Raw genomic sequence first — 21,772 nt, 5'->3', positions numbered from 1 at the left:
ACCCTCTATGAGATGGATTGATTCGGTGACTGGGGTAATCGGGATGGGTGTGTCAGATGCGGTGTGGTTGGTGTAGGATAGAGCAGGGTTTAGGGCTGTTGTGCATAGGGTCGCTATGAGTCGGAAACGACTCGACGGCACATAACAACAACAACATGCTAAATGAGTTTATAAATTTTTTTTATGAGGTGCCATCAAGTTGATGGCTTATAGAGACTCTATGAACAACAGATTAGTACCTTGTCCTAGGGTTTTGAAGCTCCGTCTCACATACTTTGGGCATGTGACCAGGAGGGACTGGTCCTTGGATAAGGACACCATGTTCGGAAGGGTGGATGAACAGTGCAGGAATGGAAGACCCTGTTTGACATGGATTGTTATAGTAACTGGGCCAGTGGGGGTTGGTGCATCTGAATTAGTGAGACTAGCTTAGGACAGGGCTGCTATCAGAGGTACTCTACATTGGGGTCGCTCTGGGTCACAGGCCACTCGAGGGCACATAGCAACAACAACATTTTGAAACTTAGGGTGTTCTGTTTTTCCTTCCCCTACAACGAAAAAAGATGTCTTCCATCACATCAGGTAGACAGAATACATTTTGAGGAAACTTCTAGCTCCCATAGCATAAATAGTCAATAATTCACCTAAACCTCTGTTGATGAACATTTTAGGTTTTTTGTGGTTGACAGCTAAGCTCTTCGTAGGCCTGGCTAATTACTGATAGAGAAATTTGAAACAAAACCTATTTGCAAAGCCTGGGAAGATTTCCCCATTCTGACCATTGAAAGAAGCCTGTCAAATCCTTAACTGAGCACAAGCTGAAGGACTCTAGGGTCTGCACATATCTAACAAGCTTGTTGTTATTTTTAGGTGCCATCAAGTTGAGTACAACTCACAATGACCCTATGAACAGCAGATCTGAACCCCATCCTATCCTGCACTATCTTCACACTTCCTGACACACAAGAGCTCATTGCAGCAGTCACCGCATCAATCCACCTGGTTGAGGGTCTTCGTCTCCTTTGCTGACCCTCCATCCTTCCAAGCATCATGTCCCACTCAAAGGAGTAGCCCTTCCTAACAACATGGCTGAAGTATGTGAGGTGAAGCTGTATCATTCTTGCCTCCAAAGAACATTCTAGCTGCACCCTCTCCAAGACATATTTATTTGTTCTTTTGCCAGTCCATGGGATTTTCAGTGCTCTTCTCCAACACCACAGCTCAAAGGCATCAATTCTTCTTCTGTAATTCCTATTCACCGTCCAACTCTCAGATGCAGAGCAAGTGGTCGGAAAGATCATAGCCTGAATCAGACACACCTTAGTCCTCAAACTGACATCATTACTCCTCAGTAAGTTGGAGAGGATCCTAACTACATAGTTTTCCAATGCCATACATCTCCTGATTTCCTGACTTATATACAATGTTGTGAGTGATAGAATATTATCCATATGCATACAAGGAAGACTTGTTAACATGACTATCATTCAAATATACAGTCTTAAATCTAGAGCCAAAGAGGAAGAAATTGAGAATTTTTACCAAAGCCTGCAGTCCAAAATTGACTGAACATGCAGTCAAGATGAGGTAATGATAACTAGTGTCTAGAATGCAAAAGTTGGAAAACAGTGAAGAAGAAACAGTAGTTCAAAAATAATGGACTTGGGGATAGAAATGAGGCTGCTGAAATAGAAGGACTGAATTTTATATTTTCAATGATTTATTCATTGCAAATAACTTTTTTAAAAAGACACAAATGACAACTTTACATATGGATTTCACCTGGTAGGCTGTAGAAGAATTAGCTTGACTATATTTGTGGAAGAAATCATTAGAGAAGCTCAGTATCAGTTGGAACAGACTGTGGGTCAGACCATCAATTACTCATATGCAAGTTCAAGCTGAGGCTGAAGAAAATGAAAATAAGTCTACAAGACCCAAGATACGATCTTGAATCTATTCTATCTGAATTTTAAAATCATTTTAGGAGTAAGTTTAAGGCACTGCACACCAATGACTGGAGACTCAGGAAAGGAGTTCTTAAAAAATAGCCGGGATGTGGGGGGATAGCTAGGGAAAATAACTAAAGACATGAAACACTATGGCATTAAACAATTAAAAATAAAATGGTAAGCCTTGGAAAAGGTAGACAGTCTGATTTCCAGAATTAATAGATTATTTACATAATAGTAATAAGAAACATGTCCTAGTTTCAATGTTGAGAAGCCAAAACAAGAGGAACTAGTGTAGAAGTAAAAGAGATGAACAACGCAAGATGACGAAGCAAAGTGTTATGAAGGAATGTGCAAAGAGTTGGAGTTAGAAAACAAAAAGGGAAGAACCTCTTTAGCATTTCTCAAGGAATGATCCAGGAAGCATCGGAAGAACATGGAAGGAATACACCAGTTCACTATGCCAAAAAGAACTGTTGGACACAGAATCATTTCAGGAAGTTGTGTACAATCAAGAATCAATGGTAAAAAAAAAAAAAAAAAGAATCAATGGTAATGAAGGAAGCAGTTTAAGATGAAGGCATTAGCAAAAAATAAAGCCCAGGAATTAATGGGATATCAACTGTCATATTTCAAGAAACAGATGAAGTCCTATAAATGTTAACAAAGCTATGCCAGAAATCTGAAAGACAGTTACTTGGTTAGCTGACTGGAAGAGACCCATATTAGTTCTCATTCCAAAAAAAGGTAATCCAACAGAATGTGGAAATAACGGATCATTATCATTAATATCACATGCATTTAAAATCTTGCTAAAGATCATTAAAAAAATGACCAGAGCAGTGTATCAACAGAGAACTTCCAGAAATTCAGGCTGGATTTAGAAGAAGTGGTGACACAAGAAGATATTATTGCTCATGTCACATGAATCTTGGTGCAGAGAATACCAAAAGAAGTCTATTTATGTTTAACTGAGTATGCAAAGACATTTGACTGTGTGGATCATACTAATTATGGCTGACATTGAGAAGAATGGGAATCCCAGAACACTTAAATTATGCTTATGTGAAACACAGACTTAGACCGTGAAGATGTGGTAATTAGCAGAGCAAAGAAACATGGCATGGTTTAAAATCAGAAAAGGTGTACATCGTGGCTGTATCCTTTCTTCATACTTATTCCATCTCTATGCAGAACAAACCATTTGAGAAACTGGACAACAGAAGAACAGATTTGAGGAAGATTCATCAACAATCTGCGTTGTACAGATGATACAACTTTATTAACTAAAAATGAGGACTTACGCTTGTTACAGAGAATCAAACACTAAGGCCTTCAATATGGGTTATATCTTAACAAAAAAACAAGGAAACATCATGAGAGATACAGAAGACAAAGAAACTGTCAATGACTTCATCTTGCTTAGATCCACAGTCAACACTCTCGACATCAGCAGCCAGGAAATCAAGACATACTGCATTGGGAGTCTGCTGTAGGGGACCTCTCCAAAGTGCTGAAGAGTAAAGACGTTAGTCTGAAGAATCAGGTGCACCTGATTCAAGTTATGGCCTTTGCAATCACTTGCTATGCATCTGAAAGCTGTACAATAGACAGAGATTACAGAAGAATCAATGTTTTTGAACTGGATAGCTGGAGAAGAATGCTGTATATCTCATGAACTGCAAAAGGACAAACAAATATGTCTTGGAAAAGGTGCAGGCAGAGTGCTCCTTGGAGGCAAGCATGATGTTGTTATGTGCTGTAGAGTTGCAGGCAACTCATAGTGACCCTATGAATGAAAGACCTGAACACCTGTATAATTTTCGTCCTTTCTCTAGGTTCATAAGTTTTCTAGAGGCAAGCTATTATAGAAGTGGATGCCATTTCTGTTTCCAAGCTTGTTTTAATAGGGGAGCTCCACCAAACACCGTCCACCAGGGGTAACCATTCTCGCATTTGACTCATCAGTGTCACAGTGTTCAGATTCACAGCAACCATGAGTTGCCTCTGTAGAGCAAGCGGACATACCACAGTTATACGACCTAGAAGAATGTTTCACCAAAAACAATTAAAGACAGGCCTGAGGGCTGCGAATTAGAGTTACCCACCTTTGGCTTGGGAGCATGGTTTTCTACCCACTAGGCCAACTGCTCTCTCTCTATGTGAAACTTAAATAGTGAAAATCTGGGTATGTTGTTAGGAGGGTCCAGTCCTTGGAAAAGGATGTCATGCTTGAAAAGGAGGAGGGTCCACAAAGGAGGGGAAGCCCCTCAATGACACGAATTGATACAGTGACTGTAACATTGGGTTATGGTGTGTCAGAAATGATAAGGACGGCACAGGATAGGGCAGGCTTTAGATGCATTGTTAACTGGATCACTATGAGTCACAGTTGACCCAACAGTACTTAATAACAACAGTTTAAACAAAACCCAAAAAACCCCTCACAAGCTACATAAGGAAACCAAAAAGGATGGCCTTGTCAAAAGAACAAAATGACATGAGAAAAACCAAGTCTGTGGAAGCACAAACTTACATGATAAAGACATTAAAACAACAGCATTCAATATATTCAAAGAACTAAAGGAAAGCATGGACAATGAACTAGACAAGGAGGTAAAACACATGAACAAAATAAAACTACCAATAAAGTGAAAGACATTTTTAAGATGGATGGGGAGAGAAGTGCAGCAATGAATGAATGGAAATCCAAAATCTCTATAAATGCTCATTAAAATTATTTTAAAAAAAGGAAACAAGTAGAATTGCTGAAGCTGATAAGTACAAATAAAATATTTGTTGGAGGAATTAAATCACAAGTATGATCTATCAGAGAAAAGATTTCAAGAGCTTAACTATAGGAAAATTGGTATTACAGGGGAACAGTGTGTGTGTGTGTGTGTGTGTGTGTGTGTGTGTGTGTAGTCTTGTTGTTGATTACTGACCGATAGCTGATCCTCCAGCAGATTTTCAGAGGCAGTTATCGCATGGAGACTGCCCTTCCTTCTCGCATGGAGTAGCTGCAGGTGTATTCGAGCTGTGTGCCTTAAGGACTACTACAGTGTCGATTCTGATGGGCAATCTCCTCCTGTGGGACTTACTGCCTCTGAAAAGCTGCTGGAGGGTCGGCTATGAGTTGGTTTTGACTCAATGGTATATAACAACAATAAAGTGTTAGTACGAAGCTCTGAGGTCTAGTGGAAAGGAGCTGTGCTGCCATCCTAAGGGCACGCAGTTTGAATCCACCAGCTGCTCTATAGGAGGAGGACAGGCAATTTCTCTCCATCCAATTTACTGCCCCTGCAAACTTACTGAATTGTCAGTTATGACAACAAAGTGTTAGTAGTTATAAAAGGTTTGTGGAGAGGTTATTGTTGTTAGATGTCATCAAGCTGATGACGACTAATAACAAACTATGAACAGATTGAAACCTTTCCCTATCTTGCAACATCTTCAAGATCTCCACAAGGCCCATTGTTACAGTCACTCTGTCAATCTACCTCAGTGAAGAGCTTCCTCTCTCTCACAGACTCTGGTGGTCTCTACTCTAGTGGTCTAACCTAAGAAGTTGTGATGTCAACCCAAAGGCACACAGTTTAAATCCACCAGCTGCTCTGCAAAAGAAAATATAGGTACTCTACAGTGCAATTTACTGCCTCTGAAAACCCACTGGAGGGTCAGGTATGGGTCCTGGAGGGTCTGGCTGTATATACAGGTCAGTTCTGTTTTGATAGTACCTAATAACAACTACTTTATCCAGCATGATGTCTTTTTTTTAAAGATCAGCCTCACCAGACAACATACTTATAGTACATGAAAAAAATTACACTATCCTTGCTAAGGAGCATCCCAGTCACACTTCATCCAAGATATTTTTTTAAATTGTTGTTCTTTTGGCAGATCATGAGATATTTAATACTCTTTATCAAGCACAATCAAAAGGCATCAATTCTTTTTCAATCTTCCTTATTAAGTATGTGAAGCAAATGAAAATATCACTGCTTGGATCAGATACATTTTAGTCCTTATACTGATATCCTTGTTTTTTAGTACATTAAAAAGCTTCATAACTGTAGATTCATCGAACGCAACAAATCTTTTGATTTAATTGTTGCTTTCCAAGTAAAATGAAACTCTCGACAACTTCCATCTTTTTCTCTATCATAGTATTTTTGTTTTCTTGATGTTGAGGTATAATCCATGTTGAAGGCTATAGTCTGATCTGCTTCAGTAAATGCTTTTAGCAAGTAAGCCTGTGTCATCTGCATAACGTCAGCTGTTGATGCGTCTTCCTCTAATTCTCATGTACCTGACATTTTTCTTTACATAGCCAATTTCTCAAATTATTTACTCAGCCTACAGACTGAGTAGGTATGGAGGAAAGGTACAACTCTGATACACACCTTTCCTGATTTAAAACCATAGAGTTTATTTCTTTGTTCTGTTTGAGTAACTGCTTCTTGATCTATAAAGGTTTCTTCTGAAGATAATGAAATTTTCTATGTGTTGCCCAAAAGACAGGATGAAGCACTAACCTCCATTCCTTTGTTATCTTATTTAGAGAAGTAAGAGTTTTTCTTTTGCAAATATTATTAGTTTTGCTGATGGAGTAATGTCTTCTCAGTAGCATATTATGGAAAATGAAATCAGATAAAAAAGAAAGTCATATACTGGAAGGGAGGAAGACATATGTAAAGACAGAACTATGAGCTAAGAAACGCCCAGGACTAACATAAGCTGGAGAATATAAGAAAAGATTTTTCTCAAGAGTAGGCAAAGATACAGCATGGCACACTAAAGTAAGATTTACAGTCTTCAGAACTTGGAAATGATAAATTAATGTTCTTTTTTTTTTACAGCATATTCTTCCCATTTAATTTTTTCCCCATTCATTCATTATTGTTCATTTTCCTCCTTGCCCACTCCTCCCCTTCAGTTCGCTTTTCTCTTTGAAAAGAAAAGAAAAAATTTTTTCATGTTATACAATTTCCCCCACTCCTGCCCAAGTCCACAGTCTACTTTACTATGCAGTTCTAATTCTGGACTCTTGCATGACAAAAATACCTAATCATATATTCCTTTTAAACAGTTCTCTCCCTCATTTGTTTCAATTCAGTATAGATAATTTATTTATCTATCCCCTCTTTTCTTAGATTCCCCCAACCCTGATGTCAGTCCTATTTTACAACAGTGGCACTATGCAGTATTTGTCCTTTTGTGATTGAGATATTTCACTCAGCATAATGTCCTCCATGGTTACCTATTTTGTATAAATTTCATGAGTTCCTTGTTTTTCAATGCAGCGTAGTAATCTATTGTATGAATATACCACAGTTTCTCTATCCATTTGTTTGTTGATGGGCACTTGGGTTGTTTCCAACTCTTTGCTATTGTGAACAAAGCAGCAATAAACATGGGTGTGCATACTTGTAGTATTTTGCTACTGTGGTACTGTAACCTTGTGTTATTTAGTTTGCCTAGTAAACTAAGACAAGAAGAATGGTTAAGAATGGTACTGGTTAAGGGATATTAAGTTTTAAGTTTGGGGTGATGAAAATTTCTGAAGTAGTGATGATAGTAAACAACATGGTGAATACAATTCTGTTTCATTGAATTATACATTTAGCTTCATTAAAATTACTTTTTTATCTGTTGTTGCTTTTATATGCTCTCTGGTCAGCCATGACTCATGGTGACCCTCTGAGCAATAGTTTGCCCTATCCTGAGCCAATCTCACCATCTCCAACACAATTTACACGACTTCTACAGTCACTGTGTCAATCTACTTTGAGGGTCTTCCTCTTTCCCGCTGACCCTCCCTCCATCTTTCCTAGCATGATGTCCTTCTCCAACGCCTGTAAACATGCCCAAAGTGTAATAAAATGTGCTGCAACCCAAAGGATCCAGCAGCCACTCTGAAAGAAACAAAGGCAATCTCTTTGGGTGCAAGTTACTGCTTCTGAAAACCCATTCGAGGATCTGCGATGAGTAGGTTTTTGCTCAAAGGTAAGTAAAAAACAACAATCATTTTATACCAACAGGCACAATTAATTAATAACAAAAATAGTGTAATATCAATTATCTTTTACTTATTAATTAATTAATTAATACGTTTTAGATACAGAATCAGCCACTTACCTTAAGATCACGGTGAACAATGCACTTTTGATGACAATACTGTACAGCAGATACAATCTGAAATAAATATTTGGATAAGAGACAAACTGATTTAATTGTATAAGCATACTAATTTTTTCAAACATGATCTTCAATACAGATAAACTGTTAAAAAATTCCAAGGTTATAATTTTACTATTATTTTAATTCAGAAAAGTATATTTACCATATTAAAGAGATAAAATGTGTGCTCTTAAATATAGAAAATAGAACAGTAATATTTTCTTGCTAAAAGAGGCTATGCTTTGTCAAAGTTTGTGAGAATTTTTTCATGTGTTGTTATAATTCAGTTTACATGATCAAATGTATATGATTTGTAGCATTTTTGGTCAGATAATTTATTGCAGTGTTACAATAAATGCTTTCACACTCATGAGTTAGAATTCCAAGATAAGTGGCTTGAATTTTAACAGCAGAACTCTATTCTAGGAATTATATAAACTGTATAAAAAAAGCTGTTTTAGTAAAGCCGATTTACTAGTAACTTACTAAAAACCCATAACTATATGCTCATCAAAATCAGATAAAACAGAAGGTGATTTTTTGTTTTTTATGATAAAGAACACCATCACCAAAAGAAAAAAGGGAATAATAAAATTTAATCTTACACCTGTACCTAATTCATGTGGGCAAATTATTCTGCTTCTGTTAAGCAGATTTTTAATGTGGTCACAATTTTTCAACTTTATATATGGCTCTAGGGAGACAAGAGCCAAACAGAACTTTAATAATTTAAGGGCCAAATATACAAATGAGACATCAATTACTAATAAGTCTATAATAGTTATGCACTTAACAAATTACTTAGTATATTTAATTTATAAAGCAATAAACTAAGTATTATTTACTACATGTAAAATCTCTGATATAAAGAAGGACAGCTATTTTAATGCACAAGGAAGTTCTCACTTCTGTGGATTCAGTTAAATGTTAACACGGTTTGAAGGATGAAAGTTGGTTAAGAATTTAAATGGAGACAGAAAAAAGATTTTTAAACTCTAGTGGCAATGTAAATAAAGTACGACCATGCTAACAAGAAAATGAGTTAAAAAGAAAAGAACTTCAAAATGGTACCAAAAAAAATTCGATGTTCAGTATTGTAAGATCATTCTAATTTGTTTAAAAATGGTTTAAAGACAAGAGACATGAATTTAAAACAAAATCAACACATAATGAGTAATATGTAATTTAATTAATTTCATTTAAACTCAACATATATTTATTGAGTACCTGCTATGTGCAAGCAAACGTGCTGGCTGCTGGGAGAATACAAAGATAAATACTACATGGACCTGCCCTTAAGGAGCTTACAATCTAATTAAGAAGAGAAAACATGAATATGGTTAACTACAAAACAAGGCAGAATGACAGAAGCAGAGGTATAACATAGTAAGGAATCATAAAAAAAAAATGCTTCCTGGAATAGAAACAGTATCTAAACTAACCTTAAAAGGATTAAAAAAAAACCAAAACACCTACAAAACCCCCAAATCCATTGGCACCAAATTAATTTGACTCAGTGATTCTATAGGCCAGAGCAGAACATTCTGTAGGGTTTTCAAGGCTGTAAACCTTTAGAGACTCAGGCTACTGGATCTTTCTTGCATGGAGCAAGTGGTGGGATTGAACCGTAGGCATTTTGGTTCACTGCTGAGCAATTGACCACTGCACCACTAAGGCTCATTCCCTTTAGGGAGTGGGAGATGAGACCAAAGTGGTAAAAAAAAGGATGAGCATACAGTAGGAAATATAAGAGGGAAAATGGTTATAGTGATAGTTAAATCTCAATAAAGAGATGGGTAAACCAAACAGGAACCACTGAACCACTAAGCATTTTTAGCAAGGTGATTAGGATTTAGGATCAAATTTGAAGTGTGAATCTCAAAAATATAGCTGAAGTTAATCAAATCTATAATAATGGTTTCTTTAAAATATCTAATTGTTGTTAAATATATTAAAATATTATTCAAAACATTAACAAATTTTATGTACATTTTGTTATATTTTGTTGAAGAAACAAAATAGACTACACTATGTTCATATTATAAGGGTACTTTGTGTTATGTTGTTGTTGTGTACCATGGACGCAACCCAAAGCTGACCCTCTGGCAGGTTTTCTTTTTTTTTTTTTTCTCTCCCCTCCCCTCTGGCAGGTTTTCAGAGGCAGTTAATCACACAGGAGGAGACTGCCCATCCTTCTCCCATGGAGCAGCTGGTGGCCTCGGACCTCTGTACTGCACGCAGTACAGCTTCTTGCCCCTTGCCCATCAGAAAACTGCTGATAATATTCCCTTTTAGATGTCATATGCTTGAAATAATACAGTGAAGGCATGTTAGGGAAAATGATTTAGTTACCTAGCATGACCACAGAACATGCACTTCACATCAGAAAAAATGTTTTTAACAAAAGCAATTCTAGGGACACTTTTTGGAATCAAACTTCCTGAACCACAGCCTAAAGACTGAAAAGAGAGTTAAACAGAATGTTCTTTATTAGGCATACATTCTCTTGAAACTCTGTGGATGTGTGGTGGCCCATATTACTCTGCCTTGCCTTGGTGTGGTTACTGTGAACTGTGTGGTCAGAAGTGACCCATAGCTGACCCTCCAATAGGTTTTCAGAAGCAGTAAATTACACTGGGGAGGAGATCACCCATCTTTCTCCCGCACAGCAGCTGGTGGATTAGAATTGTGTACTTCTGGGTTGGCAGCAAAATTCTTATCACTAAGCCAACAGAGTTCCCTTCTACTTGCCTAGTCTGTCACACAAGACATTCTGGCATTATTTTACTCTTATTTACTGTGGTCAAATACGCTCATCACAAAACATTCTATACTTCTGTAAAGAGAAGTAGGAGCTTTCTACGATCCTCTAACATGGATCTTGAAAATGGGATTTACAACCAGCCCAACAGTGAATTAAAGATGATGAAATCAGTATTTTACAGTGAGGTGTAGCTGCAGAGGCTGTTCTGTAACCCCAGAGACTTCTCCAAGTTATAAACAGAGCCTTAATACTGGAAGAGTGAATTGGTACTATGACTTTCCTGTAGACCCTCAAGTCATAAGTGGTGGCTGGTGAAGTAGACTCCTGTCTTCAATGCACTAAAGGACAGATTTATGTACATCTTGCTAGTATGAAACATTCTTTCATTACTAAAAAAAGAACAATTTCATAAAGAATAGAATAAAAATACATGGACATTTATTCATTCTTGTGAATCTTATTCACAAAGGATAACAGAGTTACTTAGAAATAAATTTAAAACAAAGACCAATTTTTATTTAGATAACAATGTATGTGTGTGTGTGTGTGTGTGTGTGTGTGTGTGTGTGTGTGTTTGCGCGCACGCGCACCTGCACACAAGCATGTGGACAAGCTCACATTCCCTCTTTGTACATGTAAATGGCTCTGTTTTCTTCAGCAATCAGATAAATAAAAAAAATACATAATATTTATAATGAATTTTTATGCAGAAAACATTTCACATTGCTTTACATATTAAACAGAATTGACTGTCAATTTTTGAAACATGAGAAATATGGAATATAAAATTGGACTTGGCTGCAAAAGGCAGGCAACTTCAGTAATTATCCAGATTTATATAAAAGTATCAGTATCCCCCCTGTTGATCTTGCTCCTTCATGTCAGTAAAGATGACATCGAGTTTAAAATTGCAAGAATCATCAAATTCCTTAATTCCATAATGTGCTGTACGTTACTCTATTAAAAATAGACTAAATTAGCTCATAAGTGTGCTTCATAAGTCTCTTCAATAAATAAGCTCATTAAAAAGTACAAAAAATAAAATGCCAACATTCTTTAAAATATATTTCATCCCAACAGGAAAATATAATGTTAATTAAAATTTTCTTGCTGGTCTGCTAGTAAAACTACTGTGACTGACTGATATTAAAAGAATGTAACCAAGATGTTCCTTTGAGGCAAGGATGATGAAACTTCATCTCACATACTTCAGACATGTTGTCAGGAGGAGTTAGTCCTTCGAAAAAGACAACATGCTGGGAAAGGTGGAGGGTTAGAGAAAGAAAGACTCCCAACAAGACTGAAAGATACAGTGACTATAACAAATGAACTGGAACATTTCAGAGATGGTAAGGAAAATGCAGAGATATCTGTGGTGCCCAAGGGTTGCTATTAGGTCACAGTCAGCTGAATGGCACTTAACAACAACATTCAAAGTGATGACTATACTTAAGTGTAAGCCTAGGCTGTCATGCCAGGATATACCCTAAAGAGACCATAAATGACGTCCAAGTAGATATATGCATACCCATGTTTATCGTGGCTTTGTTTACAATAGCAAGGAGTTGGAAACAACCTAAATGCCCATCAACAAATGAATGGGTAGAGAAGCTGTGGTATATCTGCACAATGGAATACTATGCTGCATTGAAAAACAAGGATTATAAAAAAAAAAAAGAAAAGAAAAACAAGGATTATGCTGAGTGAGGTATCTCAGTCACAAAGGGACAAATGCTATATGGTGCCACTGTTGTAGAATGAGGCTGGCATCAGGGTGGGGGTAAGACTGAGAAAAACTCAATGAAATATGTTTACGGCATTGAAGTCTATGGGGGAGAGAACAGTTTAAAAGTATTTTATTTTAGGGCATTATGTTTATCGTAGGAGTACACAATGAGGGTTGCAGAGTGGATTATATTTGGGGTTGGGGGTGGGATTGGGAGAGGTGTGGGAGGGACTGTGTACCAATGAGGGAGTTTTTCTTTTGATTTTCAAGGAGAGGAGCAAACGGGGGTGGGGGGGCAGGAGAAGGGTGCAACAATGAATGAATGGAATTCCAAAATCTCTGCAGTTGTTCATTGAAATGAAAAAGAAATAAATTAAAATATTTAAAAAAAAGACAAATACAAATTAATAAAATATAATTATAGAAAAAAAAAAAGACAAATACAGCATTAAGACCATTATTGTAAAAACAGAAGGATAACTAGTAAAATACATATGGGAGCTCAAGAGGTGAGGATTAGTAGAGGTGAAAAGATAGGGTTGCACAGTTTTGGAGGGGAAGGTAATGGGAAGGATCTGCGTAAAAAGACAGGGTAATAATGGGCAAGGTCCAAAGGTGATTAATTTTATAAAACATAATGCATGAGAAAGATTGTACGAAACACAATGTGAATGAAGGATACTGTGAAACACAATGTATACCAACTTTGTAAGCAATCAAATTAAAAACAAGATAAAACTAAAAAAAAAAGAAGGGAATTTAGCAGCATGCAGCAGAACATGATTCAGTCTCAATGCTGCTTCCTTCTTTACCTATAGTCTTTCAATTCTACTATTTTAAGATGAATGCTTTTAGGGTACTATTCTTAAAAGCATAGCCTATGTTTTTGGTATAAAACATTTCCCATATTGTATTCCAAAAAGTAATACTTCTTTGAGATATTAATAACACGTTTTAAAAAAATAATGACCTCACACTATGGCAAACTAATTTGTGAATGCTGTGGGTAAAAAAACAAAAACAAAACCCAACAATAAAACATGAACACGTTTTCCCTCCTCTACCAGTCAGGACTTCTCATATTTTTAAACATGCTAAGACAGAAGTTGCAAGGAGGGACGGTCTTTGGAGAGGGACATTGTACTTGGGAGGGTGGAGGGACAGCGCAGGAGGGGAAGGCCCTCTATGAGGTGGATTGATTCAGTGACTGGGATAATTGGGATGGGAGTGTCGGAGACAGTGCGATTGGCACAGGACAGAGCAGAGTTTAGGGCTGTTGTACATAAGGTCGCTATGAGTCGCAAGCAACTCAACGGCACACAACAACAACAACAACAACAACAAGACAGAAGTCTCATTATTTGGTATTTCTAAAACTTTAATTATATAGCTTTTTAATTGGAGTTAGTGTTCATATTTAAAGATGTGATGTCAAGCTATTTTTAAATAAAAGATTTTAAGGTTGCCAAGTTAAGATTCTGGATATAGTTAGGCTTGCTACTGAAATTTTATTTCTGTAATTTTAAAAACCAATTACAGTTTACTAATTTGTCATTCTCATAGTGATTTATAAAATGTAATTACTTTAATTATTCAATTCCTAAAAAAAAAAAAAACCCAAACAAAACTCCTAGATGAATTTAGCTTACATTTTCTTCTTATCATTTCTATTAACAAGTCGTATTTAAGTTGAACCAGAAATAGGAATATCTTACCATATTCTTCTGCCAAACATGCAAAGTTCCACGACTACTTGGCTAAATAAAATTGACCATAATCTTTAAATCTACAGAATTATGAGTCCTAGTATCAACATGTATTTATAAAACAAAATATATATAAACCTCTTTGAAAAGTAAATACATATGTTGCACACATAAAGCCAAGCACACTAGATAATAATTTTTGGACAAACTCCTCAAAAGATCATAGCTTTCTATACTATCTATTGTGTATTTCCAAGATTTCCCAAGAGCTAATAAAGTGAACTCCACCTGTAAAAATTTCACTATTTGAGAGAATCTAAAAGTATCTATCTGAAATTTTTAAATTTAAAATTAAGAACAACGTATTTCTTTTTAATAGTTTCCATTCTTAAAGACTGCATTAAAAAAAAGTAGGACTTTTTCTATTTTAAAAATCATATGCTTTGAATTCCAGTTTGTGATACTGTCAATTGTTCATCAGTACAAATACCATAAAAACAAAGTCAAAACTACTTTCCATACCTGCCTAAATTTTGCACGGGCCTCTTTCTCTTTCATTCTTCCATGGGCAACTAAGTAATCAAATACTTCACCTGAATCAGAAAGGTAAAGCAGGTAGTAAAATATACATAAATTTTCAATTTACAATATGCAATTTTAAGTTTTTGCCTTGTTAGATTTTTTAAACTTTTGGCCCACAATTTTATGCTAAATCTATGTAAAGCACAAAGTAATACAGAAGTATATAAAAAAAGAAAAAGATACATACAGAATTGAGTATCTGTAGCAGCTTATGTCTTAGCAAAACTCTTTAAAACTTAAGTCATAAAAACATAACCATTAAAGTTTTCTTTCTGCTGTCAAATCTTATGTAAAAATACAGTCAACTCTTTATTATCCATTCTAATCAAGGGAAGCCACAACACTGGCAATCAAAAACTACATCTGGCTTTGTGTCTGGGGCCTATATTTCAAAGAATGAAGTAATATTCTGTAAGTTCTGTTTTTTCAATTCTACCATCAAATAGTCTTGGTCAAACCTTCTCACTATTTCCAGCCACAATGATTCCTTTCTTTTCCATCCTATATGCTAACTATGCTTATTCTCACTGTAACTCCTTTCACATACTTTGACTTAACTATTATTATAAAGACGGAAGTCATTTCTGCATGATCTTTTATTACCCTAAATGAACTATTACCTACATGATCAACATCATGATATATATACTTTATTTGTACCCTTATTCTCATGACAGAACACAAAGTGGAGAGACAATAATACTTGTTAATACAATTTGAAAATAACTAGAAATTCTGTGTTGGCTCCACTACATGTTTTCTGCAAAAGCCGTTAAACTTTTTTCCATTTTTCTCTAGTCAGTAATAGGGAAATAGCAGATTATATTTAAATATACTAGTAAAAATAAAATATTAACTCTAGTGCAAGAGAATTAAACATTTATGACCTTATAATTTTAGCTTGCAATAGAGATAAAAATATAAGATCATTAAACACTCAAATATTGGCTCAGAGAGCTCTTATACAGCACACTGGTGTTATTATGTATCAGAACTGACTCATAGTGACCCTCCAACGGGTTTTCGGAGGCAGTAAATCACACAAGAGGAGACTGGCTATCTTTCTCCCAAAGAGCAGCTGGTAAACCCAAACCACAAGCCAATGAATTGGCAGTGCAATTCCTTACCATTAAGCTACCAGAGCTCCTTGTAAAGCACAGTAGAATGGGTTCAAAATTCTTTAGAGTCAAAACAGTTGGGTCTCAACTCTGAGTTAGCCACCAAGTAGCTATTAGTCAATTACTTAGCATCATAAAGACGCATTTTCTACCTTTTGCCTGAAATCTCACTGCTGTGAGGATTAAATGAAATAATGCATGTGCTAGCACAGTAACTAGCATATAGTAAGCACTCAATAAATGAAACATATTACATATACATATATGCAATATCAATCCTAGGATAGAAGTAAAACGTTCAAAATCAAATATGTAATGGATGCATGTCAGACGAAACTAGTACATCTACAATGTTAGACAGTATGTTATATCAAGCGTATTTAAGTGATTTAATGGGATGATGAGAACGAAGAAATGAATGGCTGCTCTAGTTTATCTGTCACAGTAATTAATATAGTTTGTGGTATATAGTTACATACATGAACCAAGGCTGGGAAATACTTATCCAAGACTTCAGAGTTCTGCCTAGGATCCTGACACTGTAACATTTAACTGGCTGAGTTTTTCACACAATTTATTATATGTGTTTATAACTTCTGCCTCCTATACTAGAAATTAATCTTTAATCATCACTGTATCTGCATCACCCACAATATTAACTGATACACTGCAAGCTTCTAATAAATATTGTCTGCATGAATAAAGGGAAGGATATACCATTTCAGAATCACCTAGACATCTACTTTTAATGGGCTCTTTTGGACTAAAGACGGTTCAAGGTCTTATGTGAGTTTATTGGTTTCCTTATCATTGTTACTTCTACTTCATTAATGAACCAAAATCAACTGACAACAGACCTACACATGGCAAGTTTCGTGTGAATGTCATACTGAATTGTACAACATCTAGAAATTTCTGAGGAATATTTTGTTTTACTTTCCAGAATCATTTTGCCTTTTTTTTAAAAAAAACAAAGCAAAAACCCACAGATTAGAAAGGCAAGAAAATACTTCTACATTCATTGCCATAGAATCATGCTGGTTTTGTCTATTACAGGGTCACAGATAGGCAAAGTCCCATTAGTAAAGAAAAATCTATGACCAGCAATTAGAATTAAATAAGTGACCAGCTGATCTGGGCTGAATCCAATATCCATCTCTCCACATTACAATGCATTGTCGCTCCCAACTATGCTATTGAAGGAGAGCAGTGCCAACTCCCTGTGCTCTGTTATTATTCTAGCAATTGCTCCCCTTCATTAGCACGAATAGAGAGTTGACTGTAATCAACTTACCAGTAATCACTAAAACAGAATATATATTAACACAGCCTTGCAGACCTTTACAAAAACAGACAAAGAGTCCACAAAATGTTATGTGCCACGGAACTGATGTTAACTGTGGCCCTTTAAGGACAGAGAACTGTCCCATAGGGTTTCCTAGGCTATGATCTGTGTTGGAGCAGACTGCCAGGGATTTTCTTCTGCAGAGTGGTTACTGAGTACCAGCCACTGAACTGTGGCTGAGCAGGTCGGCATTAAATTGTTGTACCACCAGAATTCTTTGAGCAAATTCTCAGCAGTCTATAATATCTAGTATTAAAGTTTATCTCCACTTTCCCCAAACTTTAGATCACGGAAAAGAGGAAAAAGGACCTATTAAAATAATACTAAGATATCCATGTTGGCAGACTATTGTAGAAAACTAATTAAAGAATGAAAAAAATTCATTATGTGATAAATGTAAATTGATTAGTTTTATTTCAGACCTAAATTTTATGCAAATTTGAATGGCTGTATTAATATAATTTTTTAAACTGTAATAATTAATAATAATAATAATAAATGATACAAGTTGTCAGGTAAAACAATGTAAAAAACCCAAATTTAAATATTTTCAAGATAAAAAAAGCTTTGAAAATTCAAATCTACTACACTTAATTGAGCTCAAATAACTAAAAAAATATAGTTAATATGTGTAAACAAAACTTTCAGAAATCTCAATAAGCAGTATAAAAATACAGTTCTTTAGCTTCTATAAAAATGTAAAGATCATTAAGAATCCATAAACTTTATTAGCTAAAAAGAGCTCAAAATGTGATTTTTTTCTACTGAACAGCTAATCACTAACATTGGACAATCAAAGCAGTTTAGATAATATCAGCTACCTTTCCTATTCCCTAATTGTTTCAAATTATCTTTGTCCTTAATATCTTCCTCTTAAGTATTATTTTCTTTACTTAGTAAATAATTTAACTCCATAAATTTAAACCAGTTTCTGAGAAAGCTAAGTCTTCTGCCAAAGACAAGTGATTTCTGAGCTAACAACAAGTTATTTTCCATTACATATGAGTGTTTAAAAACCATTCTACTTTTTGACACTATGGGTAGTCAAAATATACATCATAACCTCATAAATGGCTTTCTAGCTTCCTGTCAACTTTGTCTGTTACCTTATAAAATTACATACATATTAAAATTTACTTAAATGAAAACATGTTATGGGTCATCTTGATAATGTACATTTATCAAGAATCTGTCATGTATAAATAACCAGTAAAAGAAATTTCCACCAGAGCACATGTCTTTACTATAAACCTTACTAAATTTAGTCTGTGCTTGAAATCCTCCCTGATTGTAATAAAAAATTTCTACTCACATTAATTTTATGATATACAAGTTTCCTCATCTATATGAAAGCTGAATTCTGGTGTAAGACCTTTCAAAGTCAGATGAAAGCAAAGAAATAATTACTAAAAATTAACATGAGAAGTATTTCTGAATAACTTCAAGACCTCAAAACCATCCTAACAAATCACACCAAATAACACATAAAATCTAAAATAATATTAACATACAGTGTTCAAAAACACAATTAAAAGCTTTTGTGGCTTCAAGCTGAGATACTATGTGTAGTTCTTGGGGAAGGAGCTTGGTGCTGCTATTCTAACTGCTTAGGGTCAGTGCTTCCTGTTGAAACAACTCCCTGAAAAACAAGCCCGGAATACTAGTTTCACTTACAAGTATTAATGCGGTTATGTTTTAAGTGAGCATAAAGTAAATGATCAAAAAGTGGGGGAGGTGAAATACCTGTACACCATAGTAATACTTAGATAAGAGAATGGTGATATTCATAGATGGCAACATAAATTTTGAGTTCTGGAAGATGTCCCTAAGTAATTTTAAATAAGTGAAACATTCAATAATTAAATGAAGATTAAGTAAGTCTTCAAAGCAAGTACTTCAAAGCAAAGGAATTTTAATAAAACTATAGATCCATTAACATTAAGGAAGATATGAATGTTCTAATGGACCTTCAGGCACTGACAATTCAATATGATTCATCAAAGTTAATTTTTAATCCTTACCCCCACTGGCGTATTCCATCACTAAATAGAGGGTCTTCTCTGTTTCAATAACTTCAAATAATTTTACTGCAAAAAGATATGAAAGATATGACTGTCATTGTTATTATATGAATATGTTTTAAGAAAATTTAGGATAGCATCAAGCCAAAGGAAAACTTGAGAATTTCTTAAAAAAAAATATTAATTATAAATTTTAAGAAGGGTCCAAATGTTACTGTTCTTATAAAAAAAAAAAAAAAGAAACTACTTATCAGTAAATAATTTGGAATTGACTAGTGATTCAAAAAAGAGTTAAAGTTCTGAAACAATACTAAAACAAAAATCATACTGCTTTTTCTCTAATTAAAATAATAAAAAGGAGATCCTTAAAATAGTAATTACAAACCAATTAAGGCCTAAAAGTGACTATGCTATGTAGTATTAAATGGTGTCTGATAAAGGTCATAAAAAAACATGTAAAAAATTTATGAGACATTAGAGTTAATTTTTTTCTTAAAAATTAGCTTTCTGAATTGAATAATCCCATTTAGCATTTAAAAAGTACTAAATTATGAGAATTATGTAGTTAGAATTATTAACAAATAGGCACACTGATATCTTTGATAAAGATAATATTTTTTAAATGTACAAAAACCAAGTATTCAAAATAAATACTAAAAGAATTGTATTTGGTATAATAAAATAATCTCATAAGACAATATACTTAAATTAATTTTTAAAGGGAGTAATGTTAATAACATGAATATATTAAAATTTAATTAAACTTTTATGTTTTTTGAAATATTTAAAATATGAAACTCAAATGCATATTATCAAGTCATATGGAAGTCTGTTTTAAAAGATACTAAATGGTATGCACTCTCCAGAGAAATTAGTAAGGAAACTGAAAAATAACAACAATTACAGTTTTAAGTGTTAACTTTAATTCTAAGTCTAGAATTTTAGTGGAGATTACAGTAAGATACAAAAAAATAGCAATTCATAGCTTTCAATTAGCATTTTTAAGGAACATATCTCTGTTTTTACTCCAACTATCACTTATTTGGTTATATAAAGCATTCTTAAAAAGGCATTCTTTGAAAATACTATCAAATACACTATTAACATATATATACCTTTCATACCTATATTAGGATGATTCAATATCTTCATGATTCGTACTTCTCGAAACAACTGTTGAAGAAAACACGTATATTTCTGTTAAAAAAGAACACTAAGGCAGGAAGACAATGAAAAAGAATCTATTTAAAAATCTTTGGCTTACAAAAAACACTAACTGCTACAGGATCTTAACAGGGAACTGAGAACATAAACTGCAGCCTAGACAGAAATGATAACTCTAGAGAGCCTAAGTTTCCTAAAGAATTTTAACTATGGGAACTACTCAAATTCTCCTAATGAACATAAACCTATTTTTTAAATGTAAAAGCTGTAAAGAAAGCAAACTATTCTCAGTATCACTTTTAGAAATTTACAGAACAATATTAAAGAATTTAAAAAATATTCATCACCTGATATGAAACCAATACAAAATGACAAGTTGTCTCTAGAAACAAGGAATGTTAATGCGTCCCTCCCCTTCTGTTTTACTTTATTGAGCACTATAAGGCCAGTTTTTCCAAAAGTATGACTTGGCATTATTATCCTCTATGCTTTCTTGGCTGAAAATCAAGGAATTTGTTAAAGAAAACAGAGAAATCAAGAACTAGTAGTATTAGCAAAAGTGCGGCCTACCTACAACCAGAAGATAAAATAGATGAATTGGATCTTCTAAGAATCAAATCCCTATGCACACCCAAAAACTTCTCTAACAGGGTAAAAAGGGGAAGCCACAGACTAGGAAAAAGTATTTGGTAATGACATATCAGATAAGGGACTTACATCCAGAATTTATAAAATACTTGAGTACCACAACAAGATAAAGGTAAATAATACAAAAGAAAAATGGGCACAGGATATGAACAGACACTTCACTGAAGAAGACATTCAGATGGCTAACAAGCACATTAAGAAATGTTCAAAATTTCTAGCTCTAAGAGAGATGCACATTAAAACAACTATGAGATATCATCTCACCCCAGTCAGAATAGCAAAATTTACCAGAACAGCAAGCAACAAATGCTGGCAAGGTTGTGGAGAAACTGGAAACCTTATTCACTGTTGGTGGGAGTGTAAAATGGTGCAACCGCTGTGGAAAGCGGTATGGCGCTTTCTCAAGAAGTTGAAATAGAGATACCATTTGACCCAGCAATTCCACTACTGGGAATATACCCCAAAGAGACCACAACTGCCATCCAAGCAGATATATGCACACCCATGTTTATCACTGCTTTGATTGCAAGAACGAGGAGTTGGAAACAACCTAAGCGCCCATCAAT

At 34.8% G+C, this 21,772-nt stretch overlaps 1 protein-coding gene across 3 annotated transcripts in view; it reads right to left on the bottom strand.

The window, feature by feature from the left end:
* The window catches only part of MARK1 (MAP/microtubule affinity-regulating kinase 1), a 229,919-nt gene that overhangs the window by 59,019 nt on the left and 149,128 nt on the right, over positions 1-21,772 (bottom strand). For 2 of the 3 annotated variants that reach the window (XM_006894539.1, XM_006894540.1), the window contains exons 4-7: positions 20,519-20,567; positions 19,395-19,460; positions 14,851-14,921; positions 8,091-8,147 (exon numbers count right to left, since the gene is read on the bottom strand). In XM_006894539.1, the coding sequence (XP_006894601.1) occupies positions 8,091-8,147; positions 14,851-14,921; positions 19,395-19,460; positions 20,519-20,567 (243 nt within the window). The remainder of the gene's footprint in view (positions 1-8,090; positions 8,148-14,850; positions 14,922-19,394; positions 19,461-20,518; positions 20,568-21,772) is intronic. The other variant, XM_006894541.1, reaches the window with a different exon arrangement.

Source organism: Elephantulus edwardii, unplaced genomic scaffold (assembly GCF_000299155.1).
Source record: "Elephantulus edwardii isolate Elephantulus edwardi_28Jun2011 unplaced genomic scaffold, EleEdw1.0 scaffold00146, whole genome shotgun sequence".
NCBI classification, from domain to species: Eukaryota; Metazoa; Chordata; class Mammalia; order Macroscelidea; family Macroscelididae; genus Elephantulus; species Elephantulus edwardii.
This window is presented reverse-complemented; position numbering and strand designations above follow the sequence as displayed.